This window comes from Sminthopsis crassicaudata, chromosome 2 (assembly GCF_048593235.1).
Source record: "Sminthopsis crassicaudata isolate SCR6 chromosome 2, ASM4859323v1, whole genome shotgun sequence".
NCBI lineage: Eukaryota > Metazoa > Chordata > Mammalia > Dasyuromorphia > Dasyuridae > Sminthopsis > Sminthopsis crassicaudata.
In genome coordinates, this window is record NC_133618.1 from 376,297,757 (window position 1) to 376,317,122 (window position 19,366).

At 36.7% G+C, this 19,366-nt stretch overlaps 1 protein-coding gene across 11 annotated transcripts in view; it reads right to left on the reverse strand.

The window, feature by feature from the left end:
• The window catches only part of EVL (Enah/Vasp-like), a 253,911-nt gene that overhangs the window by 108,824 nt on the left and 125,721 nt on the right, over positions 1-19,366 (reverse strand). For 9 of the 11 annotated variants that reach the window (XM_074291305.1, XM_074291303.1, XM_074291308.1 and 6 more), the window contains exon 2: positions 2,325-2,493. In XM_074291305.1, coding sequence (XP_074147406.1) covers positions 2,325-2,493 — 169 coding nt within the window. Of the gene's footprint in view, positions 1-2,324; positions 2,494-16,188; positions 16,324-19,366 lie in introns of those variants that run through there. The other 2 variants (XM_074291304.1, XM_074291301.1) reach the window with 1 other exon arrangement.

Here is a 19,366-nt window from a genome sequence, read left to right on the forward strand (position 1 = left end):
CATTACAAGGGCATAAAAACTAACCATTGCTCTTTCACATGAAGGAGCTTCCTATGGAATAATCTTTTGTAAGCTCCTTGAAGGCAAGCATCTAGTTGTCCTTCCTTTTCGTGCCAAAGTGAAGCATGAGGCAGCTAGACCAGGAGCTAAATAGAGCTTCATGTTAGAGTCAGGAAGAACTGAGTTCAAATTTAGCCTCAGATACTGTGTGACCATGGATAAATGCCTATTTACTTCAATTTCCTCAATTGCAAAATGAGAATAATGATAGCACTTTCATCTCAGGGTTATTGAATGAATCAAATAAGTTATTAATTGTAAAGTGCTTGACACTTTATTTACTTAATACTATATAAATATTAGGTTATTATTTAAAAAATTCTAAGACTGCGTAAATCTAAGATTTTAAGATCCTTACTGAAAAATGAAACAGAAAACACTAAAGTTACAGTTTTTTTTCCTATCATAGCCACTAAAAGTCACAATGACCTGGAAAATTTCTGGACACTATCTTAAAACCTTTTTGGCCCTCCCTCAATCATCTGCTCTCCAGGAGTTAGTAAATGTTGGACTTAGCCACCAAACAGAACCCACACAACATGGGTAGTCTCCGCCTCTGTCCCAAATCTGTGATTCTCAAGTGGAGGATGTACTCACACATCCATCCTCAGCTTCTTTTCTGAGGCTTTGAAGATTAAAAATAAACTACAGATGGGAAGGTGGCAAAAAGGGTGTTTATTCCAAAAGCCTGCCATGCCCTCCCTTGTTCTTACTTAGGAAAAAGACCTTGTAAGGGAGGTTAAGAACCGCCTAGAATTTGCTCCTGTTCCCTAATCCTGTTACCAGTTGAGACTTGGTTAATACTGCATTTTAAATCAAACACAGCTTCAAGAGGATTGGTCTTGGATTGGGAAAGCTGAGTTCAAATCTAGCTCTAATATGTAGTCACTGAACCACAGTTTCTTTGTGTGAAAAATGGGTACTACTATCTCTTGATGCTGTAATGAAGAAAGCATCTTATTAGCAGTAAAGTTCTTTGGGAAAGAATTGTATTAACAGATGCTTAGAGTCACTGAGAAATTAACTGACTTGTCCTGAATCAGGCACCTGAGATACAACCAGGGCAACCACTGAACCCAGATTATGGTGATTTAGGCCATATCTCTGAATGACAGACACTAGGCCATGCTCCCTCTTTCACTGTTACTAATTGCTTTACCATTATTCCAAATAAGTAATTTACTCAGAGTCAAACAACCAATGGAGGTTGACAGTAGACTTTAAAGCCAGATCTTTCCTATTGCTTTTATTCTGTCTATCCTCTGACCCAAGACTCTGAAAGAGATCTTGGAGAAGACCTGCTCCTGGACTCTCATGTAACAGAGCAAATCAAGCAATAGACTTTTCTTAAATTCTTGCTCTGTGGCAGGAACTGTGATAAAAAGTGGAGACCCTAAGACAAAGAAGAAATGGTTCCTGCCCTTAAGGAGCAAGAAGTTCTTTTGAGAGAGACAGACTCATATTCTTATAGGCAGACACACACACACACACACACACACACACACACACACACACACAAATGTAATTTTGTTAGGGTCAAGGGGAGGCAGGAAAAAATTAATGTAGAAGCTGGAAATTGACCTCTCCCCTTTTCTCAATAGATATGGATAATGGGTTCAGAATGGGAGTGATTCAGAAAAACATATTAACATTTAAATCCTTTAGCACCAACAAATGGAATGATGGTTAGGGTTTTATTACTCAGACTTTTACTCAGTCTCACCTAAAAAAAGAGATAATACTTAGGTTTGACATATTCTTGAAAGATAATTGACCTTTGGAGACAAAGAGATTGCTCAAATGAAAGTTAAAAGAAGAGATGACATTTAGATAGTGTTTTATGGTTTACAAAGCACTCTGCATACATTGTTTCTACCTTGGAAAGAAGGTAATTCAGGTATCATCATCCCTATTTGACTAAAGTCCTTGTGCCTGAAATGCTTTGTTTTCTAAGTTCTCTAAATTCATTTAAATCCCAGCTAAAATTTTATAGTCTACAAGATCCACCTTAAAGGTAGTGAGTCTCTTCAATTTATCCTACATTTATATTGTTGGAACACAGCTGCTTTTTCGTGGTCTCCCCCAGGAGACTGTAAGTTCCTTGAGAGCAGGAGATCTTTCTTTGTATCCCTAGGGTTTGGCATAGTGTCTGACACCTAGTAAGGGCTTAATGAAGGGGATACTCTCAGATTCTTTAGATGTCTTCTCTATGTCTTCTATCTAACTTTTCTGGCTATATATGCAGGTGGTGCTCGGTTACTTACTTGTTGGTCTTGGAGCTTAACTCCGACAACCCTGAAGGTATTGCTGGCATTATTGTGGTAGATGTTGATCCGGCTGAATCCCTGCTGTCCTGGTTTGATCGGCACCCATTTCTTACTGGTGTCATCGTAGACCATCACGGAAGCCCGGGCTTGGCAAATACTCTGTTCACTGGGGAGCAGAAGAAAGCACAGATATCAGACCATTGGTCAAGCTTCCTTTGTTCTTTATTTATATTTAATCAGGCAAGAGGTTGACCAATATAATGGAGAGTTTCTTACAATTATGCCAGCTAAAACACAAGAAATACTCATCCAGATGTCAGGGATACAATAGTTTTTTTGTTGTTCTTTTTTTTGGGGAGGGGGGGGAATAGAGGCAATTGGGTATAATGACTTTACCAGATGTTAAGGAAAATTTCTAAATAAATTGGAAAGACTGATCTATGTAACTTCTAAGGACTGTCTCCCAATTTTGAGATGCTATAAGTTTAAAATGATACAAGTCTAAGATTCTAAGACTATGATTCTAGGTTTCCATGAATAATAACAATAATGAAATTTTAATAGTGCTATAAGGTTTATAAAGCACTTCACAAATATCTCATTTTATACTCACAACAACTCTGGGAGTAGGTGTTACAATTATCTGCAAAATCATAATTTTACAGATGCCTCAGCATCTGTTAGATGGCAGGATTAAATGACTTTGCTCAATGTTGTAGGGGTAATAAGTATCCAAGGATGGGTTTGAGCTCAGATCTTCCTTCCTCCAGGTTTTGGTACATTATCACTGCCCTCATTGCCAGGATAAATGTATCCTGACACAGTATTTTATTTTTATTTTTTGGTGAGGCAGATAAGATTAAGTGACTTGCCCAAGGTCACGCAGCTAGTAAGTATTAAGTACTTGAGGCTGGAGTTGAATTCTGGTCCTCCTGTCTCCAGGGTTGATGCTCTATTCACTGTGCCATTTAGCTGTCCCCCCCCCCCCCCAGTATTTTCAAATAAATAGATAATAATGTGATCAGATAATCTTCAGAAGAAAGGCAATTTTTTCCTTTTTTTATTGTAGCTTTTTATATACAAAACATATGCATGGGCAATTTTTCAACACTGACCCTTGCAAAACCTTCTGTTCCAATTTTTCCCCTTCTTTCCCTCACCCCCTCCCTTAGATGGCAGTAGTCCCATAGATGTTAAATATTAACATATGTGTTAAATCCAATATGTGTATACATATTTATATAGTTATCTTGCTGTAAAGAAAAATCAGATCTAGGAAAAAGAAGAAAAAAACCTGAGAAGGAAAATAAAAATGCAAGCAAATAATAACAGAAAGAGTGGAAATGCTATGTTGTGGTTTACATTCATTTCCCATAGCTCTCTCTCTGGGTGTAGCTGATTCTCTTCATTACTGAACAATTGGAACTGGTTTGAATCATCTCATTGTTGAAGAGAGCCACATTCATCAGAATTGATCATTGTAGAATCTTGTTATTGCCATATATAATGATCTCCTGGTTCTGCTCATTTCACTCAGCATCAGTTCACATATGTCTCTCCAGGCTTCTCTGAAATCATCCTGCTGGTCATTTCTTACAGAACAATAATATTCCATAGCATTCATATATTATCACTTATTCAGCCATTCTCCAATTGATGGGCATCCACTCAGTTTTCAGTTTCTAACCTCTACAAAAAGGACTTCCACATTTCTGCACACACAGGTCCCTTTCCCTTCTTTAGTATCTCTTTGGGATATAAGCCCAGTATTAACACTGCTGGATCAAAGGGTATGCACAGTATGATAACTTTTTGAGCATAATTTCAAATTGCTCTCCAGAATGGTAAGAAAGGCATTTTTATGACACCTTGTTTCTTCAGTACTCTGCTTTCCAATGGCCATATTGCTTCATAATGTAACCCAGAAACAGAGGGAAAGGAAAAATGCATTTGATATGCAAGAAAGATATGTCACAAAAGTCCCTAAACAAAATCCATGAATTTAATTAGTCTGTCATTCAGATCCTATTAATTCTTACTTTACACTGAGTTCTTACAGATTGAATGATCTAATTTCCCATTCCATAGCAAATTTAGAAATAGGAAATGAGAAGTGAGAGAAGAGAGGTTGCTATGGGTAGCCCCCCCACCAAAAGAGGGAGAAGTGACAACTGAAAGTGTGGGAGGTGTCAGAAACACTAAAAAGCAAACATAAAAAATCACAAAACAGCAGTCCGTGGCTTAGTATAGGGGCAAGGAGCTTCACAGATCGTGGGTGGCTTCATGGGTATCAGTATTATAATACAGGATAAAAATTGCTATTTATTAGATATAAATTTAAGAAAGGTTAGGATTCAAAAAGTTCAAAAAAGTTTTTTCTCTTTCAAAGAGCAGAGATATATAGGATCCATTCTGGGAAGGTTTTTGCCCCAGAACACTATAACACTATATATATATATATATATATATATATATATATATATATATATATATATATATATATATATATGAATGGTTTCACAGACTTGTGATGGAGAGAGCCATCTGCATCCAGAAAAAGGAGTATGGGGAGTAAATGTGGATCACAAATATAATATTTTCACCTTTTTTTGTTGTCTGCTTGCTTTTTTTTTTTTTTTTTCTTTCTCATTCCTCTCCTCCCTTTTGATCTGATTTTGCTTGTGCAGTATGATAATGTGGAAATATGTTTAGAAGAATTGCACAAGTTTAACCTATATTGAATTACTTGCTGTCTAGGAGAAGAAGTGGAGGAAAGGAGAGAGAAAAATTTGGAATGCAAGATTTTTCAAAGGTGAATGTTGAAAATTATCTTTGCATGCATTTTGAAAATAAAAAGCTATTGGTAAAAATTAAGCAAAAGAAAAATTAATAAATAAAACTAAAACCATTCTCAAAAAAAGGTTTGCTGCTTAGAATGGCAAACTCACAGTTATTCAGAAAAGTGGCTATATCCTCCCTGATTCTGAAAAGATAAGGCTTTTCTAAACTAACGCTTAGTTACCAGTAGCAATGTGAACCAGTCATTGCGTTGCTGTCTGGTTCCTTGCTCCTTCCCTGGAGTGCATAAGCAAATGAATGGGTAGTAAATCTAGGTAGCCCGCCCTAATTGTTGTGTGATTTTGAGCAAATCACTTCTATCTGTGGTATAAGAGAAAAAGCACTCAAGACACATCATTTATTAAATGTTTACCATGGTCCAATATTGTACTTAGTATTAGACAAAGAAAGACCACTTCTACCCCATCAGCAGCCCCACAAACATTATCCTCTAACAACTGAAGTTAGCCGGAATTTGAAGTAAACCAGTACTGTAACAGGTATCGATGAGGAACATTCCAGTCATGGGAAATAGCCACTGAAAATGTGTAGGGTTGGGAGATGTTGTGTTTAATGTGGGGAACATCAAAAAGGCCAGTGTCACTTTATCAGAAGTTGTTGTTCATTGTTTTCAGTCATGTCTGATTCTTCATGACCCCATTTGGAGCTTTCTCGGCAAAGATACTGGAGTGCTTTGCTATTTTCTTCTCCAACTCATTTAACAGGTGAGAAAATTGAGGCAAACAGGGATAAGTGACGTGCTAGTAAGTGGCTGAAGGAGGATTAGAATTAAGAAGATGAGCTTTCTGACTTGAGGCTCTATCTACAGTACTATAAGTATGAACAGCTACGAGATTATGCTGCTATTCATCCATGTCTATTATTAATAACTCCATTTAGGGTTTTCTTGGCAGAGTGGTTTGCCATTTCCTTCTCCAGCTCATTTTGCCAATCAGGAAACTGAGGCAAACAGGGTTAAGTGACTTGTGTGGGTAAAGGAAACTGATATGTAGTAAACCTGGAAAGGCAGTTCTGGCTAGGTTGTGATGGGCTTTAAACTGAGGGTTAGTTAAATGTCTTGTACACTTGGACAGTAATTTTCACTTAAATCAATATTAGATTCTGATTCCTCTAACTGTAAAGTAGGATTAGTACTATCTGCCCTGCTTCCCTCATGGGCTGGCATTTCAATGAATTAAATGAGATTGTGCTGGTATTTTAGAAAGTGCAAAAAAGTACTTTGGAAACTAAAGCAATACATAGAGGAGTAAGGGATGGTTATTGTCTTGGCCACAGTGGAAGATGTCTGCAAATAAAATCAGAGGAGGCAGGGAGCCCAGGCTCTAAGAAGAGCTTGGAAAGCCCTGAGTTGTTTACTTTAAGCACAAGAGAGGCCAAATGTAATTCTGGAAAAACTGGCTTGAAACCCATCAGTTAGCAAACGTCCCCCGCTGAGGACAAAGTGATTTGCACAGAGAAGCCAGTAGTTTATAAAAATAAATCTGCCTGCGTTTAGCCACTGGGCTGAATTGAAACTTGTCCTCAGAGCCCTGAGCCACTGAGAAGGAGGGGAAAATATTTTCTTTAAGATTTTAAAATGTTCATTTTCTCTGGAGCATGTCCCTGGACAACCTGAGTCACAAACATAGAATCTGGAGTTGGAAGAGAGCTTAAGAATGTGACTAATTCTGCCCCATGGATGAGTCCCCTCTATAGCAGCCCAGATAAGTGGAATTGAAGTCTCGGATGCTTTCAGTGAAAGGGACCTCACTTGTTTTAGCTTTCAGTAATAGGAAGTGGGTCCTCATATAGAGATAATAATATCTTCTTTCTCTAACTTTGGCTCTAGATCTGTCCTCTGATGCTAAGAAGAACACATTTACTCTCTCTTAATTTTAACTGCCTTTAAGATATTTGATTATAATAATTATGTCCCTGCTTATAATTCTTATCCAGAAGAGCATCTCTCCCCCTAAGAATTTCCAGTTTTCTCAGGGTCTTGACCAACATATCAACAAGTATTTATTACTCATTTACTATGTGCCAAACATATTGGGCAGCTATGTGGCTCAATGGAATAGAGTGCCAGACCTGGAATCAGGAGACATGAGTTCAAATTCAGCTGTATGATTGTGTTTGCCTCAGTAACTCCTTTGTAAAATGAGTTGGAGAAGGAAATAGCAAATCACTCTAGTATCATTGCCCAAAAAACTCCAAATGGAATCACAAAGAATCAGACATGACTGAAATGGCTCGACAACATGTGCCAAGCACTGTGCTAAACACAATGGGGATACAAAGACAAAAAAGAAAGGAAGGAAGGAAGGAAGGAAGGAAGGGAGGGAGGGAGGGAGGGAGGGAGGGAGGGAGGGAGGGAGAGAGAGAGAGAGAGAGAGAGAGAGAGAGAGAGAGAGAGAGAGAGAGAGAGAGAGAGAGAGAGAGAGAGAGAGAGAGAGAGAGAGAGAGAGAAAGAAAGAAAGAAAGAAAGAAAGAAAGAAAGAAAGAAAGAAAGAAAGAAAGAAAGGAAGGAAGGAAGAAAGGAAGAAAGAAAGAAAGGAAGGAAGGAAGAAAGGAAGAAAGGAAGAAAGAAAGAAAGAAAGGAAGAAAGAAAGAAAGAAAGAAAGAAAGAAAGAAAGAAAGAAAGAAAGAAAGAAAGAAAGAAAGAAAGAAAGAAAGAAAGAAAGAAAGAAAGAAAAGAAAAAAAGGAAGAAAGAAAGAAAGGAAGAAAGGAAGAAAGAAAGAAAGAAAGAAAGAGAGAAAGAAAGGAAAGAAAGAAAGAAAGAAAGAAAGAAAGAAAGAAAGAAAGAAAGAAAGAAAGAAAGAAAGAAAAGAAAAAAAGGAAGAAAGGAAGAAAGAAAGAAAGGAAGAAAGGAAGAAAGGAAGAAAGAAAGAAAGAAAGAAAGAAAGAAAGAAAGAAAGAAAGAAAGAAAGAAAGAAAGAAAGAAAGAAAGAAAGAAAGAAAGAAAGAAAGAAGAAAGAAAAGAAAAATTCCAGGATTAAAGAAAGGAAGAAAGAAAGAAAGAAAGAAAGAAAGAAAGAAAGAAAGAAAGAAAGAAAGAAAGAAAGAAAGAAAGAAAGAAAGAAAGAAGAAAGAAAAGAAAAATTCCAGGATTAAAAAGGAAATTGATGTTTATTTGTTCAAAAAACATTTACTGAGCAACAACTGTACTGATCCTGAGACTGATATAAAGTTTAGTTAAGGTACAGTCTCTGCCCCACAGAACTTACAGTCAGAGAAGGGGAATAAGATGCAGTCGCAGAACTGAATGTTATAGAGTGATAAGTCCAAGAGGGGATGTAGAACATAGTTATAAGTTGGTTCTAGGGAACATGGTAGGCCCCTTGGCATTGAGGATAGTCTCTTGCTTGGTATGAATTTCATGTTCTTCTATTGCGAATTGAAGCATTCTATGTATGTTCTTAGGGTGATATGGATTATATATTTAGAAATGGAAAGGGTCTTAGAGATCAACTAGTTTTAACCCCCTCATTTTATCAATAAGTCATTTGGGCTCAGAGGGGGTAGTTAGTAGCTTGTCCAAGTTTGTATAGACAGTACATGAAAGAGACAGGTCCTTTACTCCAAATCCTGTGCACTTTCCACCATGGTCAGTAATAAAATGTGTATATTATAATCACACATATATAAAACATGCAGTTTGCAAAGTGTGTTACACTATTTTTTTTATTAATTATAGTTTTTATTTACCAGATATATGCATGGGTAATTTTACAGCATTGACAACTGCCAAACTTTTGTTCCAATTTTTCCCCTCCTTCCCCCCCGCCCAGATGGCAGGTTGACCAATACATGTTAAATATGTTAAAGTATAAATTAAATACAATATATGTATACATGTCCAAACAGTTGTTTTGCTGTACAAAAAGAATCGGACTTTGAAATAGTGCACCATTAGCCTGGTTACACTATTATTTTTAAAATATTTAAAAGCACCTATAAAAAATATTGTTTACTTTCAGAGAAATAGAAGTATAAATGGTATGGTTTTACATATATCTATATCTATGTACATATGCATATATTCATATATATATATATATATATATATAAATTGTGTGTTTAATTGTTGCCTTTTTAAGAGGAGGGTAGGGAAGGAAGAAGAAAAAAGTGCACATCAGAGAACAAAAGAAAAATTAGAAGGAAGTACAGAAAAGCAAGATAACTTTGAAAATGATGAATAGTATTTATTAGATAGTTTTGTTGATTTTTTAAAAAGTAAACAGTCTGAAATGGAAATTCATGATTTTATATTGTATCCTCTATGTTGTGCTATAAACATGGAAATGTTCTTTTTTTTTTTTTTTGTCTTTTTGTATTTAAGAGCAAAATGAATTAAAAAATTAAAACCAAAGACCAAAAATAAAATCTAACTGCCTAATAATAAATAACAATAGCTTTTACTCCACAATGATACTCAGTTTAAAAAGTGCTTCAGTCTATTCTCTTTTGATCCTTGCTACCCCATGAAGTGGGTAATGCAAGTATTTGCTTTTCTCCATTTTACTGATGAGGGACCTGAGAATCAAACATAGGAAGTGAATTGTTTAGTGTCATAGAGCTCGCGCTTGAGGTCTTTGTCATTCTCTGTACTTTGATGATGCCCCTTGGTAGGGGCAGAATCTTGGACTAGAGGGATGATGAGGATACCATTTCCAGTGTTGTTAAGAAAGGGGAATCCTCTAGATTTATCATGGACTACAGTGCTAAGCCAAGATCACCCAGACATCCTGCCCCACAATCAGAGCACCCACAGCCTCACTTCCTTAATTACTTTGCCCACAAGGAAGTTTCTGTTTGGAGAAATCCACCCACTTCCCTAAGACTAACCAACACCATACAGCTGCTGCACTCAATAAAAAGAACTGAATCAGATCTCAAAATCAAATATTTATAGTGTTATCATAGGTTTAGAGTTAGACAGATGATGCTCAAGGTCATGTATCCAAAGTTGTCAAACTCACAGTCAGCAAGACTCTCAAGTAAAGTTCGAACCAAATTAAAATATAATTGAGTAATGTCTAACACAATAAATAAAAATGTAATATAACATAGATAATATTAATTTGTGGCTTTCTAAGTCAATATGTGATTAGCATATTCAATAGTATTTTATTTTCCCAAATACGTGTAAAAAGATTTTAATATTCATATTTGTAAGATTTTATATTCCAAATTTTTCTCCTTCTCAGCCTTACCTCCTCTACCTCAAGACAGCAAGCAATCTTATATAGGTTAAATATATGCAATTCTTTTAAAGATATTTCCATATTTGTCATGTTGTACAAGAAAAATCCGAAGAGAAAAACCACGAGAAAGAAAAAAACAAATAAAAAAGATGAAAATACTATGCTTTAGTTCACATTCAGTCTCCTTACATATCATATTCTTTCTCTCTCTCCCTCTCTCTCTTTCTTTCCTCTTTGTCTCTGCATTTTTCATTCCAAGACTATTGGAATTATGTGTGTCTAGCATGTTGACTTTCTATTTGAGTTTGATCACTTATCTAGTCCAATCCCCAAAGTTAAGGAGAAGGGAATTGAGGCCTGAGGCTTGCAAGATCATACACATAGTAAATAAGAGATAGATCTGAAGTCAGATGCTCTGATTCTAAACCCAGTAGAGTCTACTATACTAGGATGTTTAAGTCAAGGCACTCAACAAATATTTATTAAGTGCCTACCATGTGCCAGCACTGGGGATACAGGAAAGGCAAAAACAGAATCTCAACCCTTAAGAGGCTTCCATTCTAACAGAGGAGGCAATATCCAAACAATTACATACACAAAAGTATATACAGTCTAAATGGGAAGTATTCTCAGGGGGAAAGCTCTTGAGGAATAGGCAGATTTGAGAACCAGGAAAAGTCTGAGATGTACCTGGGCTGAAGTATAAAGGGAAGCCAGGAGGCAGAGATGAGGGCACATGAGTGGGAAGATGCAGGGAGGGATGGAGACAGCCAGTGACAAGGATCAGAATCACAAGATGGAGTGCCTTGAAATCCAGTCCTTTGTCATCTGTCCAGGGCTCTTTCCTCTGTACTATGATGATTCCCCCTGCTAGAAGCAAGACTAATGTTCCTAGAGTAATGGAAAAGAACAATCTGCATGATGACTGGGAAAGCAGAAAGGGGCCAAGTTGGGAAGCTCTTTAGTCATCAAACAGAGCTTTTTGTGTGTGGTCACGGTGGGGATAGGGAGTCTGTGCAGTTTAAGGTAAAGAGAAGGGACATGGGCAAATCTGCCCTCCAGAATGGCAGTTTGGCAGCTGAAGGAAGAAGACAAGAAAGGAGGCAGGGAAACTTATTGGGAAGAAATTTTAATATTCCAGTGATATCATCCAAGATGATAATATCCTGCCTAGATCAGAGTGGTAACTGTGTGAATAGAGAAGAGATAAAGATGAGAGATGTAGCGAAGCTAGAAATGGAAATACTGAATCAGAAGTTCAGAAGGACACATAGAAAAGTAGGACAGCTTTGAAATCAATGTGCTGAATTTATTATTTTCTTTCAAAGATGAAAGCTGTACAAATAGATATTTGTGCTTTCACATACACTTGCTGACTTGACTTGAATCTTCCTTTTCTATCCTTTGGATATAAAATTGTTCATTTATGTTAACTTTAAAATAACAAAAAAGTCAAATTGGAAAAAAAAGGTATGTTGAGCCTTGCAAAATTTTCACTAGTGAAGACAATAACCAAGAGAGAAGATCTTATTTAAAGTTGGATGTGAAAGGAGAACTAGAGGCATAAGCCATAGCATGTATTACCCATGCATTCTTTGTTGTTCTGGACATTTCTGGGTGTTATTCATTTACCAAAATGTAAACTATGATAATTACAACAACCCGTACTTTTAGAGCACATTAAGGTTATCACAATTATTTCTTTACAACAGAAGAGTTTGTAAAGAACCTCTCCCTGGTATATCTGTCCCTCTTCAAAAAAAGAGATAACATGAGTATTATAAACCACATTTTAAAGATAAGGAAAAGGAAGATCAGAGAGGTTAAATGTAGGGTCAGAGCCTATACTTAAACCCAGGCTATTTGTCTCTATTTGTTCTGCTGCCTCAAAATTTATGCTATTGATTCTGAGTGCTTATAAATGTTAGGTAGAAATGATGTAGTAACTTACTGGGGAGAGGAAGGAGAAAGCTTCATAGAGTTTGAAAGCTTAGTCAATCAATAAACATTTATTAAGTGCCTACTATGTGCCAGGTACTATGCTAAGTGCTGAAAATATAAAAAGAGGCAAAAGACAGTGCCTACCCTAAAGGAGCTTACAATTTAATGAATGGGGAAGATAATTGGCAAACAACTATATATACAAAGCAAGCTATATATATGATGAAATAGGAAACAGAGGGAAGACACTAAAATTAAAAGAGGTTGGGGAAGACTTCCTGTAGAAAGTGAGATTTTAGTTGGGACTTAAATAAAGTCAGAGAGTTCAGTGGTCAGAGGGGAGGAAGGAGAGCATTCCAGGAAGGTGGAAGACCCAAAGAAAATGTCCAGAGCCTTAGCCTTGGAGTGAGAGGATCTGAGTCCCAGCTCTGTTATTCATGTGATTATGGGAGAGACTTTATATGTTTTGATTTGCAATTTCCTCTAAAACAGGAAGATGAATTCCTTCCCTGCCTCACTTTTGGGTACTATGAGGGCCAAATAATCTAGTGGATGTGAAAGTGATTTGGAAAGTACTAGACAGATGTGGATGATTATTGAGAAATCAAAGCACTCTCTAAGGATTTCAGATCCTTCAGTATTGAGCATTCACAATCCCTCTAGGATTTAATGGGAAGATTAAATATTGACTATTCTTTTTAAACTTTTGATATATTTTGGTATCAAATAACCGATTGGTAGAAAAGAGAAAGTAAATAGAACTTTGCACTTTACAACCAAAAATAGCTTTTTGAACCAATGGTATCTGGGCACTAAAATTGCTATCTGGATGGGAAATTCACAGGCATTTTGCCTATCATTTCTTGACAAGATTTCTCACGCTAGCAACAAATGGAAGATTGACCTTTTCTACTAGTTCTATCTTACATCTGCTTCCTTCTTCAAACCTTCTTCAAACACCTCTGTTCAAAAATCTTCAATAGCCTTCTACTGCTTAATAATTCAAGTTCAAATCCTTCTGGTCACTCATGATTTGGTACTACTTTGCCTTTCCATATTTGCTCATAGCATTCTCCTTTTTGTGCATTCTAACTTCTGGCCAACTTAGACCAGTTTCTGCCTACAAAGTTTATGCCTTCCTCCCTCCCAACAATCCCCCAATATTTAATACATTTTATACTCCCCAGCTTCTTTGCTTTTGCTTATACTATTAATAGGCATAGGATACCTGCCCCCTCTCTCTCTCTCTCTCTCTCTCTCTCTCTCTCTCTCTCTCTCTCTCTCTCTCTCTCTCTCTCTCTCTTTTTGCCTTTAAATTCCTATAAAGTCCAATGCAAATACCATTTCCTTCTGTTCAGCAAAGATCTTCACACCACATCTGGGTCTTTGCTTTATACTTGACTGAAACAAGTAACAACAAATGTACTTATCAAGTGCCAGTATACACTACAGTTAGTTTTGCCTGTGTGTTATCATCTTCCTTCTGGTCTGTACAATATCTGAGAGCAAAGGCTGTAGATCATCTAAACATTGCTCACCCTAGCCCCAGCACTTAGCATGGTGTTCCCTAATGAAGATTCTCAGTGACCTGTGTCCACTTTGTCAAAAGAAATCTCGGTCCAAGAAAGAACTGATATCTCCTAATCCCTGGAATATCTCTCTTAGTGATTCATCATAAACTGTATTCCTAAGAGAAAGGTGGGACAAAGGGAAGAAAAGCTTCTGGGCCTTGAGTCTCAAAACCTGAGTTCTCTGGCTCTTTTCCCCAGGGTTGGGCTTTCATCATGCTGATACATCTGGCAAGCTTTTAGTTTCCTCATCTGTATCATGAAGTCATAGGGTTAGATTTGTTTCTTTCTTTTTTTTTTTAATTTTAATTTTCTTTGGTGGGGTTAGATTTCTTAAAACCCTTCTAGTTTTAACACTCTATGTTCCATGAATTTTGAACATCTTCCAGCTGAGTACTTAGAATTATACCAAGATTGGAGTTCAGTTCTGATGGGGAAGAATATTTAGAAAGGAATTTCCAATGGAAATCTTCCTAGTATATACTAATTGATAATGTAAATAATTGCGAGTGTCCTTTAACCACATGAACTTGACTAGCCTTTCACACAAAACCAAGGAAGGAGCAAAATCCCCTCAGAAGTATGAAGCTGACCCAGAAACAAAACTTTTTCTCTCTGTTAATATACTTGGAGAAGGCAGTCATTCATCTAGGAGTGGGGAGTCTTGGAGTCTATCATTAGCTCAACTACTGCTACACAGAACCTCAGACATATCACAGAATCACTAAATACCAGAGCTGGAAGATGCCTTAGAATCACAGAACTTAACATAGGGTGAGAAGGGGATTTAGAGTCATAAAACATAGGATGTACAAACTAGTAAGTCATTTAGTATTACAGAATATGCAATGGTAGAGCTAGAAAAGGCTTTCTAGAATGAGAAAATATAGAATGTCAAAACAGGAGGGATCTTAAAATAATAGAACCAAAAAATGTCAGAAGTAGAAGAGGCTTTGAACTAATAGGATACAAATGACCAGAACTGGCAGAGGCCTCAATCATGGCATTGAAAGGCTGAACAGAACCTCTGAGATTAATACACCTTTGCACTCTTTATTTTCCTTTTTAAAAACTAAAGAATCCAGGGTTTTTTTGATGACCCAAGTTTCAGTTTCTTCAACCATAAAAGGGGTTAATAGTTTCTCACAAGGCTATCTGTGAGGATCAAATGAAATATTGTGTTTGAAAAACTGTACAATCCTATATAGATAAAAGGAACTGTTATTTCCTTCCTGCAAAAATTGGAGAAAAAGGAATAAAGTTGAAAGGAATTCATCCCGGTTGGAGAGAGCAATGAAATCTTGATTCCAGAATACAGCAGGAATGGTGACTTGCAAACAAAAAAGTTCTTAGGAGAAGTTTCTCCTTCCTTGTACCCCACTTTTTTCTCCAAGGCAAAAGTGATCACTCCCACTTCAAATTTCTCTTAGCACTTTGCTTGATTCTACTTTGTCTTGATCTGGTTCTTCCTTTGTACCAAAGTTGTTTATGTACTCATTGATCCTTCCTGTCTATTTGAAGACAAGACCTATCTCGCTTTTCATCACTGTAAACTTAGTGCCTTGCATAGGATAGACCTTAATACATTTTGATAAATTAAGTTTTAGAAGAAAGTCTTATTGCATTTTCTTTGTTGCAGAAAACCACAGTTCCTCAATTTTCCCCTCCCTAGGATTTAGTCAGCCTCTCCCCACTTTCCTACCCCTTGATTCAGGCCACATTCTGGAAAATCCTGTTATGATGCTTTGACCATGCTTTGCACCCATTCACAGAGGTAGATTAGACCTTACCTCCTGCCATCTTTGTGACCCCGTCTAGCTGCAAAGTGAACCCGTCTTTTTACAAAGAAGCCAGTCATAGGAAGGATATAAAATACAGAATCCTTTTAGTTCATCATTCAGGGCTTTTCCTGTTACCCAAATTTTATAACTTACTGGCTATATGATTTGGGTAACAGGAAAAGCCCTGAATGATGAACTTGGATTCAGAAGAGTGGATCTGAATTATGCCTCTGGCAGTATCATATAGTTTCAGATGAATTTCTTCATCTCCATGGTTGTTAATTTCTTCCTTGAGAAAATAAGGACTTTGGATTTGGTTCAAAAAATTTTCTCTTTGGCCTTGAATATTTTTGTAATTCTGGGAATTCTTTTCTCCAATCATTATCTCTCTCCAGTGTCTAGCATAATGCTCTGAACATAATAGGGACCTAATAAATAAATATTTACAGAATCTTTCCACTCTTGAAATCTCAATTTGATTGGTGCTAAATTCCCTTTTCCCCAAACCCCAAATCTAATACTCACCCTGACGCCATGGACAAAAGTCTTGAGTTTAGGTAGTACCAAGACTTTCACCTCTGATACCTGAAGCTGAGTTTCAGTGGCAACCTGGCACCTTACACAGGCAACAATAGCTCTGGTGCAGACTCAACTTAAAACCCAACAGGAAAAGGAAATAGAGTTTAGCTACAAAGGGGAAATAGCCCCGAGTTAAAAATTGAAACTCGGGGCTAGAAAATAGAGAAACAAAAGTACAGCTCCCCAATCTCGGAGTGTGAGAGAGGGCAAACTAAAGATCTAATCCGGAAATCCTGCAAGGCAAGTATTATTTTATTTATGTTGAGACTGGAGGTCTCAGGTGTTGGGGGTAATGAGGACGGTAGAAAGGAAATGGGGATTAAAAAAAGTTTGACCATCTTGAAGGCACTATTGAAATCATCTAGCCCAAATCCCTTAAATCACAAGAGGAAGGTTCAGAGAAAGGATTGTCCACTGTCTCATTTTTAGCAACAGGGCAGAAATTTGAACTCTGATCTTCTCTCATGCCTGGGGCAATTTCCACTTTACTGTGGTGCCATTTGGAAAGATTATCATTAAGTGAGCTGGAAAGGTGGATAGCTCATTTGCCAGAATTCCCCCTTTTTTCTACCGTACATGTGTCAAAGCACTCATTTACTCTGTTTGCTATTGGGATGGATGCTCAGAGACTTAGAATTGATAACATTTATATACCATTTTAAAGTTTGCAAAGCACTTATATAGGCTATCACATTTGATCCTCATAAAAACTTTATCAGGTAGGTGCTATTTTACAGCTGAGTAACTTTGGGCAGCTAGGTAGCACAGTACATAAAATGTTGGGCCTGGAATCAGGAAATTTCTCTTTATGGGTTTAAATCTACCCTCAGAAACTCACTAGCTGTGTAGCCCTGAGTAAGTCTCTTTGCTTCAGTTTTCTAATGTGCAAAATGAGCTAGAGAAGGAAATGTTATACCATTTCAGTGCCTCTGCCAAGAAAACCCTAAATAGGGTCATGAAGTGGTAGTTATGACTGAAAATGTCTCAACAACAATAACAACAAACCGAAGCTGAGAGAATATTAAATTATTCCAATGGGTCACAGAGCTATTAAGTATTTGAAGAAGGGATTTGAAGTCAGGTATTCTTGACTCCAAGTTCAGTGCTCTGTCATAGTCCTTCAAATTGTAAGTTAATATTATTAACATACATAAAGATTTACAAGAATATGAGAGAAGAAAGGATGAAGAAAGGAAGAAGGAAGGAAAGAAATAAAGAAAAAGAAAGAGAGAGAGGTAGGAATGGGTACAGGAAGAGTTCATAGAAAAGTCCGGTCTTGAAAGCAGATCTCTTAATGTCTGGGGTAGCTATGTGTGCAGTGGATAGGATGCCAGGCCTAAAATAGGGAAGATGAGCCTTCTGGAGTTCAAATCTGGCCTTAAACACGGAATAGCTTTTCAAGTTACTCAACATTGCTTGTCTCATTTTTTTTTTCACAATTACCATAGCTAACTATTCCCCCTCCCCCATTTATTTTATTCTTTTTCCTTTTACCCTGTCATTACTCAGAAGTGTTTTACTTTTGACCAGTCTCTCTTCCAATTTCTCCTCCTTCTTTTCTGCAGGGTAAGATATATTTCTATACCCATATTGAGTGTGTATGTTATTTCTTCCTTGAGCCAATTCTGATGAGAATAGTGTTCACTCACTTCCCTATCTGCTCCGATTCTTTCTCTCCATTGTAAAAACTTTTTCTTGATTTTTTAATGGAAGATAACTTACATAATTCCACCTCTTCCTTTCCCTTTCTCCCAGTACATTCCTCTGTCACCCCTTGATTTGATTTTTTAGATATTATCCACTCATATTCAACTTACACCTGTGCCCTCTGTCTATATATACTCCTTTTAACTGATATAATTAAAAATGAGGAAGTTATGAGTTACAACTAGCATCTTCTCATGTAGGGATATAAACAGATAAACCTTGTTAAGTCTCTTATGATTTCCTCTTCCTGATTACTTCCTTATGCTTCTCCTAAGTCCTGTATTTGAAAATCAAATTTTCTATTCCACTCTGGTCTTTTCATCATGAATGCTTGAAAATCCCCTTATTTCTTTGAATATCCACTTTTCCCCCTGATGGATTATACTCAATTTTGCTCAATAAATGATTCTTGGTTTTAATCCTAGCTTCATTGCTCTCTGGAATATCATATTCCACATTCTCCAATTCTGTAATGTAGAAACTACTAAATTTTGTGTTATCTTGACTGTGTCTCCACTATACTTGAATTGTTTCTTTCTGGAAGCTTGCAATATTTTCTCCTTGACCTGGGAGTGCCAAAATTTGCCTATAAAATTCCTGAGAGTTTTCATCTTGAGATCTTTTAGGAGGTGATTGGTGGATTCTTTCAATTTTTATATTACTTTCTGGTTCTAGAATGCCAGGACAATTTTCCTTGAAAGATATGGTCCAGGCTTTTTTTTTTTTTTTTTTGATCATGGCTTTCAGACAGATCAACAATTTTAAAATTTTCTCTCCTAGATGTATTTTCCAAGTCAGTTGTTTTTCTAATGAGATATTTCACATTTTTTCATTCTTTTGGATTTATTTTATTTTTTCCTGATTTCTCATAAAGTCATTAGCTTCCATTTGCTCAATTCTAATTTTTAAGGTATTATCTTCCTCAGTGAATTTTTGGAACTCCTTTCCCATTTGCCCAACTTTGGTTTTTAAGGAATTCTTCTCATTAGCTTTTTGTATTTCTGTTTGCCTCATTCTCATTTCTCTTCCTAATTTTTCCTCTATCTCTTACTTGATTTTCAAAATCCCTCTTGAGCTCTTCTATGGCCTGAGACCAATTCTTATTTTTCTTGGAGGCTTTAGGTGTTATAGCTTTGACTTTGTTATCTTAATTTGGATGTGTACTTTCATCTTCCCTGTTCTATGGTCAGAATCTTTTTATGATGTTTGCTCATTTTCCTAGACTAATTCTGCTTTTAATTTTTTGTTAAAGTAGGGATCTATTTCCAGGGTTGAGGGTGTAATGTCCCAAGCTTTAAGGGTTTTATACAACTGTTTTAAGAGATCTTGCTAGGGATCTGTAGGGCGAGCTAGCAATACTACTCAGGTCTGAATATGGGCAAAACAACAGGGTTCTGCCACAGTGCCAAAAGAGGTC